The sequence below is a fragment of the Camarhynchus parvulus genome, chromosome 18 (genome assembly GCF_901933205.1).
Source record: "Camarhynchus parvulus chromosome 18, STF_HiC, whole genome shotgun sequence".
In the NCBI taxonomy this organism is placed as follows: Eukaryota; Metazoa; Chordata; class Aves; order Passeriformes; family Thraupidae; genus Camarhynchus; species Camarhynchus parvulus.
In genome coordinates, this window is record NC_044588.1 from 8,700,799 (window position 1) to 8,723,445 (window position 22,647).

Sequence of the window (22,647 nt, forward strand, 5' to 3'; positions counted from 1 at the left end):
GCCCAAGCTCACCAGGGCTGGAAGTGCCACATTTCTCTAAATGACCCCTCCAGAAGTAAATTTTATCATTTTTTCAGAAATTTCTATCATTAAAAAGCTTGCATAAAAAACATTTAACCTGTAATTAATAATTACATAAAAAACTAGTTCAGGTTTACTGTTTTCAGGGAAGGCACATGAGAAGAAGTGAACTAAAAATGACCAAAAAATGTCAGGTAAAGGAGGAAACACCCTCACTTGCATATACAGTTATTAGGGACTACAAGTCATTATGATTTCATTCCCTTAAATTTAGAATCAAACTCTGAAGTCACACACCAGTTTTAATTCACATTTACTTAACAGTTCCTTAAGCAATATCCCTTAATTTCCTGGAAGCTTCAACAAATAGGAAATGAAAAACAACTTAGTGAAAACTCATTTACATTTTCATTGTCGCAAGAGCTGAAAAATTGCCCTGAACCTTTTGCAATGCTCCTGTCCTGCTTGTCACACAGGATGGGGAAAGGAATTCTGGAACTCAGAGAGAAGCTGACAGGAAGGGAAGGGGGGAAAGAGGGGGAAAAAAGAGGAAAATAGGTGGGGGGGAAGGGGGGAAAAAAGGGGAAGGGAAGGGAAGGGAAGGGAAGGGAAGGGAAGGGAAGGGAAGGGAAGGGAAGGGAAGGGAAGGGAAGGGAAGGGAAGGGAAGGGAAGGGAAGGGAAGGGAAGGGAAGGGAAGGGAAGGGAAGGGAAGGGAAGGGAAGGGAAGGGAAGGGAAGGGAAGGGAAGGGAAGGGAAGGGGAAAAAGGAAAAAGGAAAAAGGAAAAAGGAAAAAGGAAAAAGGAAAAAGGAAAAAGGAAAAAGGAAAAAAAAAGGAAAAAGGAAAAAGGAAAAAGGAAAGGAAATTTGGGGCTCATTAGTTCAAGGCCAGTTCTGCAGCCCCTCTGCAGCCACAGCAGCTGAGGCACTGGTAGGGACTGGGGTGGGTGTCACTAACTGTACAAAACACTCCCCCCTTTCCCAGGTCCTGGTTTAATTCCCTTCAACTGACATTTTCCAAGATGAAAAATGATGGGTTTGCATCTTTTTCTTACCTGTACAACTGACGACTGCAAAGCTGGGGGGAAAAAAGGTAACACATATTTTAATTGAGTTTGTTTAATCCAAGTATTTTCATTTTTCCCCCTACATGCAATGCCATACACTGTGAGCTGTGCAAAACTTCAGTTAATTTAAAAAATAAAATTCAAAGGGAAAACCTCTTTAAAATAACTTTTCTATATCCATTTGAACTTTGTTTTCAAAAAAAACCCAACTTAACACATGAAGCACGAATTTCCTGAATTCCAAACTCAAGCTGCTTCTGCATATACCCTGGAAGCCAGTGTGGCTTTTTAAAATAAATTTGCTTTCCACCACTGGCCCTTTCAGAATGATGATAGACTGCATTGTCTGATCACTGAAAATAACTTTGAAAGCTACAGATTGAATAGAAAAAACTTAACCAAAGGCTTAAATGTGACTGAAAAATCTTACTTCATTCTTAATGTTACAGCAAGCCACTGTAAAAAATCAGAGATTATCACATTTCTATGCAGTAAAAGCCAAAAAAAACCCAGATTATTTAAAATTGAGATTTTATGCAACTGCACCATAACAACTTAAGGCCACCGTAAGTGCAGAGATGTGCTGACCAAGCTTTCAGGCACTTGAGCATGAGAAAGTTAAAGGAGGACAAAGGTGCTTTTACAACCTGTGGCAGCAGCTCTGAGCTGTGCCCAGAATTAAAGAGGCACCTGTGGATTTTGGTGGGTGAAGGGTGAAGTCTGCCAGTACTAAAGGTCCTGCAGATCCTGCAGGAACAGCAGGAGCCTGAATGCTGGAATATTGTCTGGAATATTGTCTGTTCCATGCTGGGATGAAAAACCCAACACCATGGGATGACTGAAAATGAAAGGGACAAATTCAGCAAAATTCTCTCCACAGAAGTATTTGGAAATGAGCAGGACATGACTTCATTTAGCATAAGCAGAGATACAGACAATGCATGAACTGAAATGCAGAATATGACTTTTGAGGGCTATAAATAGGAAATTATGGATGCAGGGACAAGGAATGGGCTCACCAAATGTCCCCTGGGCAGTCACCCCACAGCCAGTCAGGAGGAGAAAGGGGGAGCAAAGACAGAGGGACAAGGAACCAAACACCCCCTGAGGCATTTCAGACATGTCATTTCCAGCAGCAGAGCTGGGGGTTCAGCAAGAGGCAGAAGAGCCCCCAGTGTCACTGTGGAGACACAGGGACCAGGACAAACAGCTGAAGCAGAGCCTGGGGGTATCCAAACCACCAGGTCAAGGCTCACTCTTGGCACAGGACTGAGGAAGGTGGAGAACAGCTGCCTTAATTGTAAATCTTTGTTAAAAATCATGCAGCATTCCAGGTTAAAAATAGATTTATGCTGGCTACAAACCTCTTGGTGAATTTGCTTGAGCCCCTCCAATGATTTTTCAGGGAAATAGTATGTGACAGATCTGTAAAAGTATACAAAATTTCAAATACAGATTTCCTCATTGTGCTGTAAATTATTGTTTTTCCATAACATCATTGTACTTTCAAACAAAAAACCAATCATTTGATTTTCAAATTATCCCCCACAGAAATATGCAATATTTATTTTTAAATAGTACAGCAAACATAACAACATAAACTCTTTCCTCATCATACAGAAAACTATTCTAAAAGCCTTATAAAAAAATCTGTGTCACTCCCTAATAACAGCCTATATATATATAAATATATATAAAACAGGCAATTATAGTTGCCAGTACACTGATAACTCTTCTCAGCTCAGTTGTATTTTAGACTCCAACACTTCTGTGATTCTTCCATCTATTTCAAGTACTTCCTACTACTAAAAATCATATTTTTTTCTTGAACACAAATTCTTTTGATGGACATCGCTGGTAAATATGTGTATAAATATACAGATATACTTTTAAATATACCTGGACCAGCATTCATAATCAGTCTAACTCCATGAGCTGCTTGAGGAGGTTTTTCTCCAACCCTGAAGACAAAAGACTGTCCCTACCCAGGATGACAGCACACTTATAGGGAAAGAGGAATTAATCTGTATTTAACTGATCAATTCTTCAAAGTAAGGCAGCAAAGGATCTCTCTTTCCTAATTCTGAATTTAAGACTGAAGTCTTAAATCACTGAATAAAACGTGAAAGCTCAGCATCACTCATAAAAACAAACAACAATTCAATGGAAACCCAGTTCAGTGAGATGAAGATTTCCATAATTATACTCAGGAAGCTTTTAATAGAGCAGACATGAAAGGAAAATTTATTGTCTAGATAATGCTGCATTAATACCTATTATTGTCTTGTGCCAGTTTACACAGAGCATGGGTGATCTCAGCACAGGCAAGGATTGCCCCATGGCGTGTGTGCAGATCTGAGCCCACTGATAAAGGCAGAAGTCTTGGCAAAACTGAAAGAGATTAAACAATTAATTTATTATTTTTTTAAACAAAGCGTAGTGACGGATCACAGCTCTCAATGTAATTCTGCCTGCCTAGAAAGAACACTGGAAAAGCATTTCTGTAAAGTCAAGTATCCTGGCAGCTTCGTGAAAAACAAGTTTTAATGAATTAAATTCTGACATATCACACTGAGCTATTTTACACTGCCAACCACCTCCCTGGCTGAAGCAAATAAAATAACATTGCTGTTGGGCACTGGGCTGGCTGAGCAGCCAGGGAAGCGGGTGGGATTTGATTTCCATCTTCAGTGGAACCTTCCTGGACCACGACAGGAGCCCAGGCAAGGGCTGCACTGCAGCTGCTCAGGGGCTGGGCACTGCCTTCAGCCACAGGGAAAATCTGCCAGGGATTTCCAGACCTCAGGAGCTGCAATGGGCTCAGCAAAGGACCCTGGGCTCATGCTAAGAAACATCTGGTTACACACACACCCAGTCAGAAAGGAATTCTTCTGCAGGTGTCAGGCTGGACAAGACAAAACAGATCCCCCACCCTTTCCAACATCAAAGCTGGGAATTGGAGGGGTAGCTGCTGACACAACTGCACCCATTTATTCACCTCAGAACCAGCAGAGCCCAGTGCAGCCAGCTATCAAAGGCCCCAGATAAAAACCAACCTGACAGTAATTTAAAATTTTTTGCATAAAACCGAAAAAGAGATTAAGCCATCAGGGTCACTACACTGTATTAAGTGGCAGGGGAGATCTTAATTTTTATTAAGTAGATTTATTAGTTCTTTGTAGGTTTGTCTTGCCTAAGCTCAGCCTGGCTGGGCAGAGCTCAGCTGGTACCTACCCACGTTTGCCATGTACTCAGGGGCCTGGGGAGTGATGTTATGCAGAGCTTTGGTGGAAAGTTCTCGAATAACACTGTAAGAAAGCATTGCTGAGGGTTAGCAAGTCAGCAGAAGCAATGTGCTAAAAAAATAATGTGAGCAAGGGACTTCTGCCCCCAATCAAAACAAATATTCAAAATTACAGAACTCTCTGTCCATCCTATGCTTCCCCCTGTAAAAAAGCCAACAAAGCCAAAGAGCAGCCAGCCTGCAGCCAGCTTTCAGTGAGTGAAAAGAGCCCAAAGAGCCAAGGAAAAACACCAGTGGGGCTGGTGGGACCTGAGGGCTTGTTCTGGGCACTGGCAGGGACAGTGCAGTAAACTGTGATTATTTCTCATGATGCAAACCATGATCAGCACTGATAGAATCTCACTTGTGTGATATGTACACATTTCAATCTCCATGGACACTGAATGTGAGTAAGCACCATCTCTATGCATGAAATCTGCTTTAATTAGGATAATTGTATGGTGACAGTGTTTACCCCTCACATACACTATATACCATATAAATGGGTTTTAATAATCTATTAACAGATTGAGGTCATGGCCAAAAGACAAAATTCATAAACCTGTTTAAGTGACATTGTGCTTGGGAGGTACAGATGATATCACCTACTGCTTGCCCAGTTCCCTTCAGTCAAATGCTGCTGCAAAGCCAGGTGTGAGTGAAATTTACAGAAATAATCCACAAAACCAGAAAGATCTATGCAGAACACTCAATTCCTGGATATTAATAATTAGATTTCATTAACTTACCTATCCCAGTGGTTAATCTTCATGTTAACTAAATGATCAATCATTGGCTGTGTGTACTCAGGAAAGCCAGCAATATACACACTGAAAAAGAAAGAAAAAAACAGATATAGATTAGATATATAGTCAGAGACAGAGAGTACAGAACCAAAATCTGTGTGCATTTTAGCACAGCCTGTTCCAAAGGTTTAAATCCTCTAAATTACTTAAATGTGCCTTCTCCTAAATGGGATGCAGCTGAATGACTGGATGGGAAATATTCTGAATTATTGAAGAAACTTAAAACCACTTCTGTAAAACTTTCAGATTGTTTCTAAAACCTGCTCTACATACAACAAGCTTGACATTCAATCCCATTGTTACATCCTAGAAAATCCAGATGTGTCTATTAAATGGAATAATTATTTCAGATTAGAGAAACACATCACTGATATCAACTACAAGACAGAGGGAAAATAGGTTACAGAAATGTGTTACATCTTCATAAATACAATGGTCCAAAATGGAGAAGGGGTTTTCCATTTGTCCTTTCTAAAAATCAAACATATGCAGGCAGTGAATGGTGACAAAAGCTGTGGAAGCTGCAGAGCTCAGGTGTGAGGTGGAAGGGAACAGCAGCACCAATCAGGGAGCCTGCATTGCCCAACTCACAGCCACACTTCCAATCTCCAGAAGCATCAACTATGGAAAGCCAAGGTCAACACAAGTGAAGTGAAATGTTTTTTCAGTACATCTGATGAGTGTTAAATCACCTTGGGAGGCCCAACCATCAGCAGGACTTTGTGTCAGAAGGGCACAAAGGGACTCATGGATTATCTTAATTTCACCTTTTCAGATCTTTTGATTGATTAATTTGCAGCTACAATGGTGTTCCATTGATATAGCTGTGTGCAATCAGAAGCAAAGAGAAAAACCAAATACTGCCACATGTTCCCATTCTGATATCTATGGAATTCATCAGAGAGGGAATCCTTAAATCCACAGCCAGGCCTCAGTTACCTGAACCAACACTGCACACAGAAGCACCCTCTACTGAGCCCTAGAGAAGGATTTGACACTTGGTTCAAACTGGTGTTGATGCCAGCAGAGATATATAAGTATATATTAAATATAAACATATAAACATATAAAATATAATATAAATAAATATATAAATAAATATCTCTAGGTCCTTTCCCTGCTCTGCAGGAACCCACAATAAAAGACACATTTTCCCTGCCATGTTTGAGCTCTCCTCTCTTCTTTGCAGTTGTTTTTCTGAATCCCAGTTTTAGCACCCACCACTCTTGCCAAAGATTTTCATTGAACTTCCTTGCCCAGTTAAAAATCAATTTCTTGGGTCACAGGTGTAGTTAAATCCCATTTTAAATTTTAGTTTATAACTATCTTTAACTACATTCCTCATCTTCTGTGCCCTACTGAGAATTTAATGCAAGAAGCCTTGCATACAAGTCTGATTTCCTGATGATGGTGCTGCTTAGATTTCTGTACCCCACTCAGGTTAAGCAGCTTTTTCCTTAACTCTGCTTGCACCAAGCTCAGAACTCCTGGAATCCCATCATCTCTTTACTGCCAGTTCATATAAAATAGGTTTCCTTGACCTTCCATCCTCAGAAATGTATTATGATATTTGAGCTGAATGCTCCAAATCAGCAAAAAGGGCACCCAGTGTGAAAAACCTGCATTAAAATATTTAGATTTGAAAGGTTCTAAACAACTATTTATACACATACACACACACACACACAAATATTTGTAAATATACATGATGCTACCCCTTTACTGGAACATCATCATGATTGATGAAGCAAATTCAGCTGTAGAAATTGACACTTGATTTTTTTTATGAGCTTTTATTGCTCAACATTATCATGGTACGTGTTTTCTGAGTAGCCAAACATATACCTGGGTGCCTTTTCCTTTAATGTTACTCAGAAAAAACAAGGAAATAGCCAAGTAACTTAAGTATTGAATAATGACAGCCCGCTTGAAAAGCAGTGTAACTTTTTGGAAGTAACAGAGTAAATGAAATGGCAAATATTTTACAAAAAAATAGTTTGAATAATGGCACTGAAGATGGCTTCAGAGAATCCAGTTTCTAAGTGCATAAGGCTATTTATAAAAAGATGTATAAATTTATTCCTCTTGCTGAACAGTTTAAAGAAAGAAATCAACAATAATATATTCACTTAAGTGAATATAATATATTATTGATTGTGAATATTTTATATTCACAATCAATAATATATTCACTTAAGTAAGTGGTACTCATACAAAAACTCTGAAAATCACAGTGAAAGAAGTAAAAAAAAAATCAAATTACCAATTCAGAAGAACATAATCAGCCTCCAAGCCAGAATTACAGTATGGAGAAAATAAGAGCTGCTTGGTCACTTTTGGATGTTTTCAATTTTGTGTTAGTACAAAACCCAGAGTTTCAGCAATCCCATGGATGCCATGCTCAGGGATCTCGAGCAGCAGGGAAATCCCAGGCTCCTGCATTTCCCCATCTCCCGTGGGAGGCAGCTCTGGGGAAGGCTGTGGGAGGAGGGTGGGGACCCCAGAAGGGCTGACAGTGGGTAAAAGGTGAAGGTTTGAACAGACTGAAATAATTCTGCACAAAAGGGATAATGCAGAGGTGGACAGATCAATAAAAAACCAGTCAAGGTGAAGACAGAGGATTCCAGTATGAATTATCTTAAAAAACTCTCAGTGGATGTGGAAGAGGTTTTACAGCAACCTCTGTGAGCCAGAGAGAAGTTTGATCAGAGGATCCATGTTTGATGAGAGGATCTGTGTTTGATCAGAGGATCCATGTTTGATGAGAGGATCTGTGTTTGATCAGAGGATCCATGTTTGATCAGAGGATCCATGTTTGATAGGAGGATCCATGTTTGATAGGAGGATCCATGTTTAGCCCTGAAAGAATTTCCTACCAAGGTCATTGACATAGAAACCAAGAAAGAAAGAAGGATAAATAAGAGAAACCTGAACTGCCTATTCCAATGAGCACTTTGTCTTTCCTGACCAATGAGAAAACTTATGAGTTTTGTAAGAAAGTATAATTATGCAAGCATGTTGGAATAAAACCAGCTTGAAACCTACTGAAAATGGAATATATTGCTCTGGATTGTCTCCCTCTCAACTACAACAAGTGGAAGTCACAAAGCTGGCAGTGCAGCATGACCCACCATGTACCTGAGTGCTGTTTCTGCTCCCCAAGGACATCACCAGCTCCAGCCTCTGTGCCCTGCTGGGCTCCTGAGCAGCCCCACAGGGCAATGTCCTGCCCTGTCTCCACCAGGGCTGACTCACTTCTGTGGGTGCTGCTCTCCCCACCCTGGCTCTGGACACAGACTCTGTCTGAGACAACTCAAGCCAGAACCAGCCCTGGCTCTTCGTCATTTCCTCATGAGGAAATGCAATATTCTGCTCCTTCTGGCCATCCAGTTTGGCTCCCAGCTCCCCTGATGTCAGCACCTCTGTGTTTCCAGAGCTGACTCTGTATTCCAGGTTTATAACCACACCAGCCCAGTTTGGGTACTTCCATCTGCTCTTTGCAGAGATCAGCTGGGTTTTTCAAACATTACTGCACACTGTGGCCAGCTTTCCACTGAGCTAACACAAGCACTGGAGCTAAAGGTCTATGCACAGATCACAAATTCAACAACTTGGGCAAATTGTCCTTTTAAAATTATAAGAAATGGTTTTTTGTAACCTGATTTTTTTCCCCCATATCAGAGTCTGTATACTGTCACTGTCATATTTTCTGGAAAAATCCCTTTGCCAGGATTTCTTCTCCTGGGAAGATGAGAAGCCTCAGAGAAAAAACAATATTATCTCATTTGCTTCTCCCTGTTTTGCTGCTTTGGAATGTGGCTGGAGATTTTTTTTACCAACAGGTGAATGTTTGATTGGGTTCATGTGAATTGTTTTTACTTAATGACCAATCACCATCAGCTGTGTTGGACTCTGAGGAGTCAGTCACAAGTTTTTCATTATTCTTGTTAAGCCTTCTGTCTGTATCCTTTCTCTTGCTTTAGTAAAGTTTTGGTATAGCATTCTTTAATATAAGTACATAAAATAATAAATCAGCCTTCTAAGAACACGAAGTCAGATTCACTCATCTCTCACCTCGTCCTGGGGACCCCTGCAAATACCAGAATCTGCCATCACAACAGCCTCTCCTCTGACTACAACTCTCCAAACTTCATCTTGTCCAGCCTTGAGCAGCTTAGACAGTTTTGTGACACCTCTTGGCTGTTTCCTCCTCATGGCCAAGGAAATCATGGCCACATTTTCACTCTGCCTCACACCTGATAATCAGCCATCAAAAAAATAAAACCACAATTTTGATTTACTTAAAACCATCAGTATCAAAAAAGGTGAGGTAATCAGATAAGAATTTCATTAGGTAGAAGAGGACCCTCATATTCAGGAAAATTAATAATTGGAAACTTACCTTATAGTCAAGTAACAGTTAACTCTGTTACCAACAGCAAAATAATCAGCTGCAGTCAGGATGTCAATGCCATGGGGGAAAGTGCCCTACAAACAAAATATTGTTTTAAAATGTATAATACATTCCAAATAGGCAACATGATTGAAAACAAATCTCCTGTTACTCTCCCAAGCACTGAAAAAATGCAATTTAATTTATAGTAAAATCACTTGTACTAGAGACATAAAGGATATTGAATGTATAAACAACAAAATAGCTCACTCTGCTTGTGAGTCAATGATAAACAGCCCAGGCAAATGGCAGCAGGCAGTAACCTATGCAACAGCTCCTTCACACCTCCCAGTCATACCAAAATACATATTTGGCTAAGGCATGACTATGTATGTACCCAAAAGATGATTCCTCTAGAAGGATTTAGATAAACATAAACATGTTTCCAGTTTATGTGAAGTCACAGTGAGTTTAATGAAATATAAAATTAGAGATTTAAGCACCAAGAGGTGCATCATGTGTAGAGTACATGGGAGTTTCTACTTATACTTCTATTTTGTGACTCATTAATGAACTAAAAATGGGGTTGGCTTGTTTTGAAAATGAACATTGGCTCCCAGCAAAGCCTGAAACAGTGACTCCTACTGAAGGATCCCACTTCTGCCATCACTTCTCAAACCAGTCTGTTTCTAGAAGATAAATTATCTTTCTGAGATTTCCACTTAGAAATCTGCATTTCTGTATGCAAGCAATTCAATTCAGATATTCAGAATTTGATTGGCTCTGGCTGGATTAACAGAGCATCAGCAGAGGCAGCAGAGCACCCATGAGCCACGATGAAAAACAAATGGAAAGGAGCCAGCTGACACTGGCTCCACTCTCTTCCAAAAGGGACACTAGGAGGGTATTAAAACAATGAGGCTCCCTGGAAGTACAGGTTTGGGATGTGATGCAGGTTTGTTTACAGCTCACTCATCCCTTCCACATGAGGATCCAGCCATGCAAAACTAGTGGGAAGTATCTCTCCATCAGGGAGAATCTCTAAAGCAGTTAATCCTGGAAGCAGCCAGCGGCTGCCAAGGTCCTGCTCTGGGAAGCAGAATTCCAGTGCTCCCAAAAAACAAGGCCTGAAATCTGAGTGGACCAAGGACAGACTGAGTATTTATGGCTTATCCAAGCCTGCAAGTCTTGGTAACTCAAAGGGAAAATGAATGCTCTGTCCAAAAGCCTCATGAAACCTTGATTAGGGGCAAAAAGGTACATGAGAAACACCTCAGTGTGATTTAAGGCCAAAGAGCAAGACACACAATGGAAGATATAAAGATGCACACTACATAAAGGAAATCTCAGCCAACAGTTTGAGTTCCAGCTGCAAGCTGGACCCTGCTGTTTGTTCCCAGCTGTGAGTGTGCCAGTTGGATGCCAGCTCACAAAGGGCACGGTGCCACCAAGCCTGTCAGTGAGGCAGCATCATTCCCGACTTCAGGAACACACAGGTGACAGCCAGGCAGGCTTTACAGGAACACCCACCAGCTTCTGTTCTCCCAGAACACTGCAAACTTCTCCAGTATAGAAGCTGGTGTTATTAGAAGTATCTGTATTTCTCATGATTTATGCTCAAAAAAGTTCTTCAGATTTTTCAGAGCTTCCATTGACACACAGGGTAAGTGGCATTTTTACAATGGCTTCTGCTGTGGCCATCAGCAAGCTCTGGATTTGGGATGGGTGGAATTACAAAGCTGAAGGAGGCAGGAACCAGGGAACAAGTGAGGGCAACCTTTTTCTCCACCTGTTTAGTACCAGCTTTATTACCTCAGGTGGAGAATATGTTTCAGCTCCTTCCAATTCAGAGAGAGGGTGTTTCTTTCAACACACTCTGAACTCCAGAGGGTGGATCTACTCATTAAGTAATCATTGTCTTAGGCACCGAGGAATGGTTCAGCAAGTAAAACTTCTGACCTTCTGCAGGAACCAGCAGGAGCCTGACAGTTCCTCCATGCCACGAGAACTCAATGTTTCACTGCTGATGTGCCAACACAGAGGCTGAAACCATCATCATGTGATGACACTTTTGTGTTGTGGGTCAAAGCACAGTCTGTAAGGAACATTTCTAGCTGGACTATACCCCTCTGACTCAGAAATAAATTTTAAAAAAATTGAATTTTTGCTAGATGGAAGCGCTTCTAAACCTGCAGCAGAGCCAGGAGCCCTCTGTCCCCTGGAGCTAAGGCAGGCTAAGGTGTTATTTACTTTGTTCAGCACCTCACACAGTGCAATCAGGCTGGGCTGCTGTGATGCCCAACCTCTGCAGGGCAGGAACTGCAGACCCAGGAAGAGCCACCCTGGCCTCTGTTTATCACAGACCCAGCTGGGTCAGGTCACCAAAAATCTCTCCTCTCTTCTTCCCAGTCTTCTTGCACCCCTTCTCTGCTGTTAACTCACTTCTGTCTAGAAATGCACACTGAATATGAACAGATGGTTTAACAGCTAGAGTTCTGAAGGAATAAAATTCTAGCTCAGATTTTCAGGAGTGCTGGTAGGTGACAGCATTTTAACAAAGATCCCTGAAACAGCAGCTTATTGATAACAAAAGTGCTTCAACCATGCTCACAAGCCCTGCTCACAGGAATACAATGACTGAACCATCCCTCCCCACACTTTCTCTCTCTCTTAGTTGTATATTCAGCTTTATTCCTGGTGAGAAACCAGTAAATCCAAGGCTTTACCCTATTTCCTTCTCCTCCAAGTCTGAAAATCAAAGCTGCCTCAAGGATTTTAACCACTTAAATGTTGTTAAATTACATAGGAACCTACCACAACACTTTTTACCAAAGGACTTGGGTACCTCCAAAAGTACCAGATTTCTCAAAATATCTAGGTGGTACAAGAGACAAGCCCAAAAACTGAGCTGAAGACTCTTGAGCCTTGTTTACTGTGGAACCACCAACAGCAATGATTGCACAGCCCACTTTAGTTGGTCTGATTCTACTGAAAACTAGAAAATCAATGAAACCAAACCAAATTAAAAAAAAACAAAAGAAAAAAAAAAAACCACAACGAAAAAAACCCCAAAAACCAAACAAACAATACAAAGCCCTGCACTTTTCCTGCTTTAAAAGCACTGTAGTTTCCAGGGTGTACAATGACCAGCTGGTTTTGCTTTTCTGAAGGATTGAAAATTACCAGTAAGCTCATTTTCTTCCCAAACTGGAATAATAAAATAAAACTCACACCTCAGAAAAACATTCCACAAGAACTAGCTGCTCATAATGAAAACAATTATTTTGTGACATTCTTTCCTTCAATTTTTCCAAAGCCACGGTGTCTAATTTTGATTTTAGGTACTCCATGCTTACAATAACCTCCAAGGCACAAATGAATGAAGATGCAGGGAAGTCACCATACCTGTCTCCCAACATTCTCCTGGAAGGCAGCCTGAGGAACAGAGAACAAACACACCAAAACGAGTCAGGTTTGCTTTTTGATAAACACCAGATGATGAATTCAAAACACACAACAATATAAATGACCCATGGCTTTTCTGTTTTAAATAAAGTAAACTTTGTCAGTAGAACAAGCCTGCAGGGCTTTTCTGTTTCTGCATCTCCACATTCTCTGTTCCTGGAGCCCTATGTTGCCTGGCAGCAGTTTGAGAATTCAGGTTTATTAAACTTGTCACACCCACACAAGTGCTTGGGAGTGACACCAGGCTTGGCCCTGGGATGGAAAGTCAGTACCTGTAGACAACAGCAACTGAGGCAACTCACTCTTGTCTGACTTCAACATCATTTGCTAAGAGTGGGCAAAGTCTAATTCTTTGTCAATGAAAACTTTGGGAAAAACCATTGAGACTGTAATATTCATCTACAGGGTATGTGTCTGAAAGCATGCTGAAACGCTGGGCTTGTAATATTTGAAGACTAAATTCATGTATATTTCTTGTTGTTTGCACTAAATAAACTCAAAATCTTGCAAAAATGCAATGAAAACAACCAGGAAGTTTATCTGTTTACTTGTATGGCATACAGAAGAAAACCTGCTTAATTCCCTCCTTGAATTTTCTCTCTCACAAAAAAGCCCATTACTTTTATCCCTTTAAAGGCCATAAAGTCCTAAGCACTAATAAAAGCTTCTGTAAATTTTAACTCTTTAAGAGAGGGGAGACCATTGTTATCTGGACACCTCTCCACGGAACTCTCTCTGCACACACAGCTTTCCAGTGACGGACAACACTCGTTAACTGATATTTAATGGACAGGGGAGAAGCTCCAATGTTTACTGAAACACCACAAGAATTTGGACAGCCAGAGCTTCTGTATTTCCTCCACAACTCCAGCAGCCCTGTGGTAATCCACCTGTGACAACAACAGGTTCAGCTGGCTCCAGAGGAGGATCCCACTCTGCAGGTGGAGCAAGGGCTGACGCCAGCCGGGATGGAGCCGCAGCCTCCCGAGGTGCTGCTGCCTGTTCAGGCTCCTGCCTGCAGCCCCTGCACGCCTGCCCAGGCAGCTCCAGCTGCTGCTGGCAGCTCAGGGCATGGAGCACAGCCTGGCATCCCACCTGCTGCCAGCAGTGCCCCTGGGCAGCACATCCAGCCGGGATGGGGCAGGAGCTGGGGCTGCAGTGGTGCCCTGGGGCTGCTCCTGTGGGAACCCAGGACATCCCTCTGGCTGTCCAGGACACCAGGACCCCTGCCAGGGGACTCAGAGACCCTGGCACAGAGCCCAGAACACCTGTGGTTGTAATTATGACACGTGGAGCAAATTACCAACCTTCTATGAAGACCAGCAAGCCACAACAGTTTAGGCAGAATAATAGTGAAGTTATCACGGGGTGGAAAAGTAGATTTTGGGGTTTCTGGTATGGGGGTTCAGGAGGCAAGATGGAGGGAACTGGGCATGTCCAGCCTTTCTCCTTCTTCTTCTTGGCCTCCATCTTCTGCTGTGATGGTGGCACTTTGGGATTGGTTTAGAGTAGAAGCTCACTGTCTAACATAGGTGATAGGTATTGGGAAGTTATTGTAAATATTGTACAGGTAGTTTTTAGTATAAAGACATAACACTGCCCTGGGGGCAGGCAGAGTGCCTGAACTGTCCTGCTGGATGGACCTCAGCAGGGCAGGAGAAAATTTTTTATAGTTAAGAAACAATGAACAACCTTGAGACCAAGAAATGAAGAGCTCTGACTCCTTCTTCCAGCGCTAGGCTGGGAAAAGAGACTTTCCAACTTTTCTCAGGGTCACTCTGACCAGCTAAAGATCCAGCCATGCTCCTTGCTGATGCTGCAGCCCAGCTGCTGCCACAGGCCCTTCCCCTCCTCTCCTCACGGCAGGACAGGGTGTCTGTCACTCTGCACCATTCATTTCTTTCCACTTCCAGCTTTAGGTCCTGCTTTATGCTGCCCTCAATGCATTACTGCGGGCACAGGCTGTGCACCCTCTGGAGATCAAGCAGATCTCATGAAGCCGTAGCCAGTTATTTGTGCAGCTCTGAGCTCCCCCTTGGTGGAAAGAAGGCAGTTAGGTGATTATCTTTTAGCCCATTCCACAGAAAAAGGTATGTTTGGGGTGCAGAACATATTTTCTGGTAACTTTGGTATATCCAGCTTAGTGATAGACTGGGTTAACAGCTGGACTTGATGATTTAAAGCTTTTTCCCACTTGGATGATTCTATATTTTATGCTACTGAAACCCTTTTTGACTCAGCACAGGCATATTTCAGTGAGTATAACATTCTCTATCATATCCAAGGGATTTCATAGTTCAACCACTGCATTACAGTGTCATTTAAAAATGTGCTGCTCAGACAAATGATGCAGAATCTGTAAAGCCCTGAAATTCCTAAAAGATGCCAAATTCCTAAGAGATGCCAAATACTTCAAGTGTTCTGCGAGAGTAATCTTTCAGTTTTTATACAATCCCCTTCTGGAGGTGGAAAAACTGGATAAAAACATACTAATTTCAAGATTCCACGAAATGAGAACCAAGGTGACCAATCTGAACTCTTCTTTCCTACAAAAACTGAAAAAATACTACAACATTCTCTAAAAATATTTAGTTTAAAACCAGGAATTTTAAATACTATCAGTCACACAAGAGGAAAAAAAAAAGCCTCTCTTTGAGATGTCAGAGCTGTAGAGAGTCCAATTCAACATCACTTATTCATCTGATTATTCCTTATACTGATTATTCATGAAAGAGTTGCACAAGCCAGCTCAGAATGCTTGTGGAGCTTCAAAAGCAGAGTCTTGTTCTATTCTCTCTAACCTCGGGGTTCAAAATGTCTCTATTCACCATTTTATTTTATTGGTGCTCTGCATTATAATATATTGCATATTGTAAGAGATGGAAAATCTAGTAAAACCTGTTGTTTATTTAAATATGTGTTTAACTGTAAGTAATGATTGGAAATATTTAGCACTCCCAGGTATTTTTCTTCAAAATTGTAATTATGGCTGGTAAACAAAAAATATTTCTTTGCCTTTCTTAAATAAGAGAAAGGGCTTTAGTAATTTCATAAATGTCCATCAAACAGCTATTCCAAATTTTGACCAGGTCTGATTTAGAAAGTACTACTGAAAAAATTAATGAGTTTGGAGGTAGATTACTTGCAGACAGCTCAGGAGCCTGGGCTACAGCAGAAGAGGGAAGTCAGGAGAAATGTGCTGGGTTTTAATTAGAAATACAGATATTCAGGCTGCACTGAGCTCTCAGTTTGAGTCTGGCTGGTTTAGCACAAAGCTCATGGTCAAAGTGCCAGTTTAAATGTAGAAACACACTGATGATTAAATCAAGCCACCAAAGGTGAGCAGCACACTTGTAGTGGCAATTGTTATAAAGATTTCTCCTTGGTGTCCATATAAACCCTGATTCTGAGGACAATTCCTAGGCATCACACAAATAATTCACTTTTCACCACCTATGGTTCCCTAATGTTCCATGCAGCTCTCAGGAAAAGAAATCCCTCTAAGGAATTGATTTGAATAAAGAGATTTAAATTAGCCAAGTACAGCAAATTCTAGTTTCTAAAATGTAGGAGTTGAAGTCTGGGGGAAGTAGCATTGCTGATACTGTTGGTTGTACAGCAGGGAAGGGTTCTAGCACTGCTCAGCAATCTGCAGCACCCTGGTTTGCTCTGCTCTGAGCCAGGAGCTGAGCTGGGCTTGCTCAAGCACTGACTCACTTCCCCAGCAATTACACTGCAGCTTCATTCAGCAGCTTCAACAGCACCACAGGTGTGGCCACAAAAAGTGAGGATGCTAGCCAGGTATCCCTGAGAAACCCTCCTGATGTTCTAAACACACCACACTGCAAAATTTCAGCCAAAAAGTCAGACAGACCTGGTAATGTGCATATTGAAAAGATTGTCTGTTTTCTTTTTTTTTTTTTAACACATTCACAGTGACATTTATTGTCAGGAACAGAGATGTGGTTCTTTGGCAGACACTCTGATTTGAGTTCATACAGTTAGAGGGTGGAGTTTTTTACATTTGCATAAGATAATTTGGTTTTTCTGTTAAAATATACAATTTATACTTTTTTTTTTAAAGAAAGCAAGGTCAATGTCTACAACACACAGACTTAAATGCTCATAGATAAGATGTCCATTCTTCTCAAATTCTGTAAATATAGAAATTTGTAATTTTCCATCATTTCTCTTCTCCTAAGAACACTCCTCTCAACTGCACACATATTTTCTACAGAAAGTTTCCCAGAATATACTTTGGTGTCATTTCTATTCACTGCCTAACAGCGTCTGACTAATGGATTTGCCAGTCTTTTAAAAATTTCCAGTTCTATGGAAAGAGTTTTATATAACAACTAAAAATATGTTTGAAGGAGAGAGATTATCCTAGAAATGTTCAGTTTACCTTGAATAAAGAGTAACAGCTGATGCACAATCAGGAAATTGTAACCTCACAGAACTCCCCAGATTGGAGCTGTGTAAAAAAGCCAATATCTGTGTATTATGTAAGACCCTTTTGTTTGTGATCTTGTGACTAAAAAATGCTAAATAATTCTTTCTTAGATACTTTATCTTGATCATCATGACAATACAGCAGACTGTTAACTGTGGCCATAAATCCAGATGTGCATCTGTGGATTATATAATTTAACATCTAAATTCACAAGATACTTCTAAGGATTTAAAAACAACAATTTTTTTGCTCCCAACATAATATTTTGCTTCTCTACTGTAGTTCTACATAATTAGGGCTACAAATTATTAAATGAAAACAAATAAAAAATAACAGAGAGATGGAAGCTGGATGTGGTAACTTACAGAAGCAGCTCTTCTGCAATTGACATCACGATCAAAAACTGCAGCAATAACCAATGCACTGAGGAAATAAAACATCGAGCATTAGTACAAATTTATGAAAAGAAATGTGCAATGCCATCATTTCAACATTTAGCCTTCTAAGCAGAACAGGCAGCACGTCCTCTAAGGAGCTTAGTATTTAGAAATACAAAGCTGAACTAAAATCTGAGTTGAAGTAACCTTGTGCTTTCTTGTTTCTCTAGTTTGCTGTGGACTTCCCACAGCACAAGTGCCACCCCACTGTAGCAAAGGAATTTATGGAATACAAAAACAGGTTTTAAAAAGAGCAGGGGTTTAAAACTTGGACACATTCATGTCAAATGTGACACTCAGTGCTATTTTAAACGAAAACTTGGAAATACAGTTTCTCAGTAGCCAAATGTACAGCAAGTCTTGTGTAAGGAGCAAACACAACACCAAGTGAAGCAATGGAAAGCTGCAGTTATCTCCAGGAGAACAGTCACATCCTGCAAGGCACAAAAATCAAACATGCAAATCCTGATAAAATGTAACCTGCAAGATGAACTGCAAAGCAGTTTTTTAGGGTGACCCTTTAGAGACAGAAGGATGATTATGTGAAACAATTTCTTCATGCATGAAGTCTGGTGACCCTGCACAGGGTAATTCTTGTGCCTCAAAAGAGCTGCTGTTCAAAGATGTGCTACACAACACAGGAGAGAGAATACATCCCAGGACACGCAGTCTGCAGCTTTAGAAATCCACCTCCAGCATTCAATTAACTCCAGCAACAAATAAACATCACTTCAGGAGAATCATTTAAGCAGAAAATTATTCTTTTCAAAGCCTGAAACTCTTCATTACATGATTTATTGACTCCAGGCAAAACCGGAAATAAATACTGGCTGAAAAGTAAATTCAAGATAGCTTTGCTTCAGCACAAGGATATTAATTACACTGATAATATCAAACTTCCCTGGGTAGTGGCTATCAGTTCCCTACAGTGATGAATACTGTGTTGTTCCACCTCTCTGAAATGCACAGTCAGCTCAGCCTCTGTAATTTCAGTGTAAATCCATTAGGGAAAACAGGAGCCAGAAAGTCAGAATGAAATGAAAACAAACCCCAATAAATGGTTCTAAAGGCAGTTAATGCTTTCTCACTGCTACCTGCAGGAGCAATACCCCTCTCTGCCACAAAGACAAGAGGAGAGAGGAGGTCATCCAAACACCAGAGCCTGCAAGAGCAAATGTTCAGGAAGCAGCACTGATGGCTCACTGCTGAAAAACTGCTGGGTCAGGCACACACTCTTCAGACTGATGCCTCAGGTTTTAGCTTTTTTATTTTTCAGATTCTGTGCTGCTTTAGTGTGTGGGTTGATCTTCATATGAGGGGACAGTGAGCTCTGTGCACAGAGCATGGAGACAAAACAATTCCTGCTCCAGCTGGGGACCAAGGACAAATGATCCAAATCTCAGGCCCAAGAGCACAAACAACGTGGGCTGGAGAGAGAAAAACAAGCAGGATGGGACTGCATGGGCTAAAGCTGGAATGGGACAATGAACTCCAATGTGCAAATGGAGCAGAACTTATGAAAGTGTGAGACTCCCTGGCAAGTCATCCATTTTATGACCATTTTAAATGCATCTTAAGTGTAACCCGAGCTAGGCTCTTATACTACCCAAAATATATCCATTGAAACCTTCTAATAAATCCCTACTTTATTCTTTAACTCTGTCTAGCCTCTGTTCTAGGCCAGCCTTCACAAGGCATCAATCAAGGCTTGCTAATTCTCTGGCACAAAGAGAGGCTTAAAAATTATTTTAAAAGGACACTTAAGAAGTATATAGTTTTAATGATATGACTAGCTCCCATAAATGCTTTAATTAGAGAACTTTCAAGACTAAAGGAATTGGAGGAAAATGATCCTTGAAACCAAACAGAAGCAAATTTCTGCCTGACATTTCTGGTTATACAGACTAGAACAGTAATTCTAGTTATTGTAAGTAATTTGTCAGTTATGCAGAATTTCAATATTGGTCTTCTCTGAAGAGGGGGGGGGGGGAAACCAACCACAAAAAACCCCTCATCACAACAAGAAGCTCAGAATCCTGAGTGCTGCCCTCACTGCATCAAACAAGAGCTCATTTTATAATCACATTGTGGTTTTCCATTTTTTCTTACTCTTCTGTTACCTTAAGACAAAGCTGTGTAAATAAAGCCAGTAAAGCAGCATACTGTCTGTGCCACCTGAGTCACTCAGTGCTGCAAACAACACTGGGGGAGCAAAATAAAAACCCCAGGAATTCTGTCAGGACCCCGTTAGATTGCCAAACCACACTGCACTCATTGTTCCATGTTAATCCTTTTAATGAAGCATTCTAACTTATCAAACTCCACAAATGCTCTTTTCAGGCTAATTCCCACTTGGAAGCACAGGCCCATCCTCCCCAAAGCCAGGCTTAGTGCAGAGGGTGGAACACCTCTAAGGTGTCTTCACCTGTCTGCTTTGTCGTGGGAGTTTATGTGATACTGCACCAGGATTTCCTAACATAAAGAAACTGGTGATGTCAAAGCAAGTGGGATATTTTTTTAAGCCACTCAAAGGATCATGTCTTGACTTGCCCCAAGTGCACCACACCTGCCTGCTGCCAGGAGGAGCAGAGGATGGCTTTGCACACCCTCCAATCCCTATAGAACACCTTTCTTGGCTCCTTCACACCCTCCAATCCCCATGGAACACCTTTCTTGGCTCCTTCACACCCTCCAATCCCCATGGAACACCTTTCTTGGCTCCTTCACACCCTCCAATCCCTATAGAACACCTTCCCTGTCTCCTTCACACCCTCCAATCCCTATAGAACACCTTCCCTGGCTCCTTTACACCCTCCAGTCCCATGGAACACCTTTCCTGGCACCCTCCAGTCCCATGGAACACCTTTCCTGGCTGCTTTACACCCTCCAGTCCCCATGGAAACACTTTCCTGGCTCCTTGAGAGCTATGGAGCTTGCATGCGTGACAGCAATTAAGCGCACAATAAACACAGATTTTAAAAGTAAGTTGCAATTTTATCAGTCAGCTAATAATTCTCCCTTTCCTCATTATCCATCCTCCCAAGGCCTCACCTAACTGGCCTCAGAGGAAGTTAGAAGACTCCAAGTATGTCAGCCCTTGTGGGTCTCATTCCCTTTCCTGACAAGGTGGGAATAACCAGGGAGCAGCGGTGGGCCAGGCGAGAGACATCAGAACACAGAATTAAGCACAAGCACCAGTTGCCCTAAGCTCACAAGCACCAGGTGTACCAGGCAAGAAACCTGAGTTCCTTTTACCACCTGCAGCAGGCACTTCCAGTCCCCACTAGCCACAAGCAGCAAGAAGCTGATCCTGCTGCCATCAACCCCAGTGTGCCACCCTGAAGCTGTGGGAGGAGAAAAAGAAACTCTCAAACCTCTTGCCTATTTGGTACAAACCCAAAATTTCCTTCCTCAGCCTTAAAAAGGGTGAAGTGGTAACAGGACAGCAAACTCCCCTCCCTGCTGTACATTAGGAAAGTGAAAGGCACAAGAACCACCACAAGCAAGGTGGGTTTGAACAATCCAAGCAAGAAAAGGAGGTGACACTTGGGTCTGTGGAGCAGTGCTGCTGCAAACAGCCCCTTCTGCACCTCTCCAGTCATGCCAGCCCACATGGGAGGGCTGCACAGGGAGCTGGGTGTTGAAAACACATCTACACTCAGGTTTTCTTTAATTTTTGAGACTAGAGCAGTTCCTCTGTTCCCTTTACCCCATGGAGCTGTGTTAGATCACTGCAGGAGCCCCACAGGGAAGGAGCAAGCAAAGGGCCTGCTCCAGCCACACTGCAGGTTTAATTCCTCCTGTTTATCTAGGAGAAGGAGAAATGCTGTGACCATTCCCTTTTCCACACTGCTACTTTTGCAGTCCCTCTAACCCAGCTCACACAGAGCTCTCACACATCCTGTTCACCACCCACCCTCCTCTGCTGTTCAGTGAGTTATTCCAATGCAAAAAATTGAAGTAAAATGGTCCAAGTGTAAGAAATACACATGTGGAAAAGAGCAACAAGAAAAATGCTTAGAACAGGAGTTACAAATCCTGAGAAAAGAAGAAGAAAAAGGAAAGAGGACAGGAAAGGGGAAAGGAGAGGGTCTGTAAGGTCCCTTACAGAGGTCCCTTTGCCCAAGTGCCTTCAGCACCCAGTTCTCCTCTGCAGGAACATAACTGCAGAAAGCCATTCCCCATATTTCATCACAGTACAAGACATAGCTCAAAGCAATGCTTCAGATTTCCCCAGTTCTGCAGGACAATCCTGCCCTGGAGCAAGCTCCATCATCCATCCTGTGCCACACCTGCTTGTTCCCCCCTCCCAAAGCCAGGCAGCACCCTGGGGAAGCCAAGGCTGCCTGCCCTGGTGCCCTGCACCCACAGAGACAGATCCCAGCTCCCAGCAGATCCCAGATCCCATGAGATCCCAGCTCCTGACCCCCTCGACACCAGCCTAATTCTCTAAAATATCTGGTCTTTCTTTCTGCAAGGCTATATTTTGAAACTTGTTGAGACTTGTTTCTGGTTCAATCTCTCTCTCAACAATGTCATCTCTATTCCATGACTTTCTTAAATCAGTACATTTTATCCCAGTGTTTGCATACAGATGTATAAGACTGTGTGAGCTTTCTGTCAGGTTTTGAGAAGTCTTTACAAATCCACTTCTCATAAGTTCTCAAGAGATCCCAGATCCCAACAGATCCCAGCTCCTGACCCCCTACACCAGCCTAATTCTC

General features: G+C 41.8%; 1 protein-coding gene across 1 annotated transcript in view; it reads right to left on the minus strand.

Annotated features, from left to right (window-relative positions):
• TBCD (tubulin folding cofactor D) overlaps positions 1 to 22,647 on the minus strand; it is a 119,542-nt gene that overhangs the window by 42,715 nt on the left and 54,180 nt on the right. The window contains 8 exon segments of the mRNA XM_030962324.1: positions 1,075 to 1,097; positions 2,451 to 2,511; positions 3,360 to 3,477; positions 4,321 to 4,394; positions 5,119 to 5,199; positions 9,578 to 9,663; positions 12,974 to 13,003; positions 17,852 to 17,909. Of these exon segments, the coding sequence (XP_030818184.1) occupies positions 1,075 to 1,097; positions 2,451 to 2,511; positions 3,360 to 3,477; positions 4,321 to 4,394; positions 5,119 to 5,199; positions 9,578 to 9,663; positions 12,974 to 13,003; positions 17,852 to 17,909 (531 nt within the window).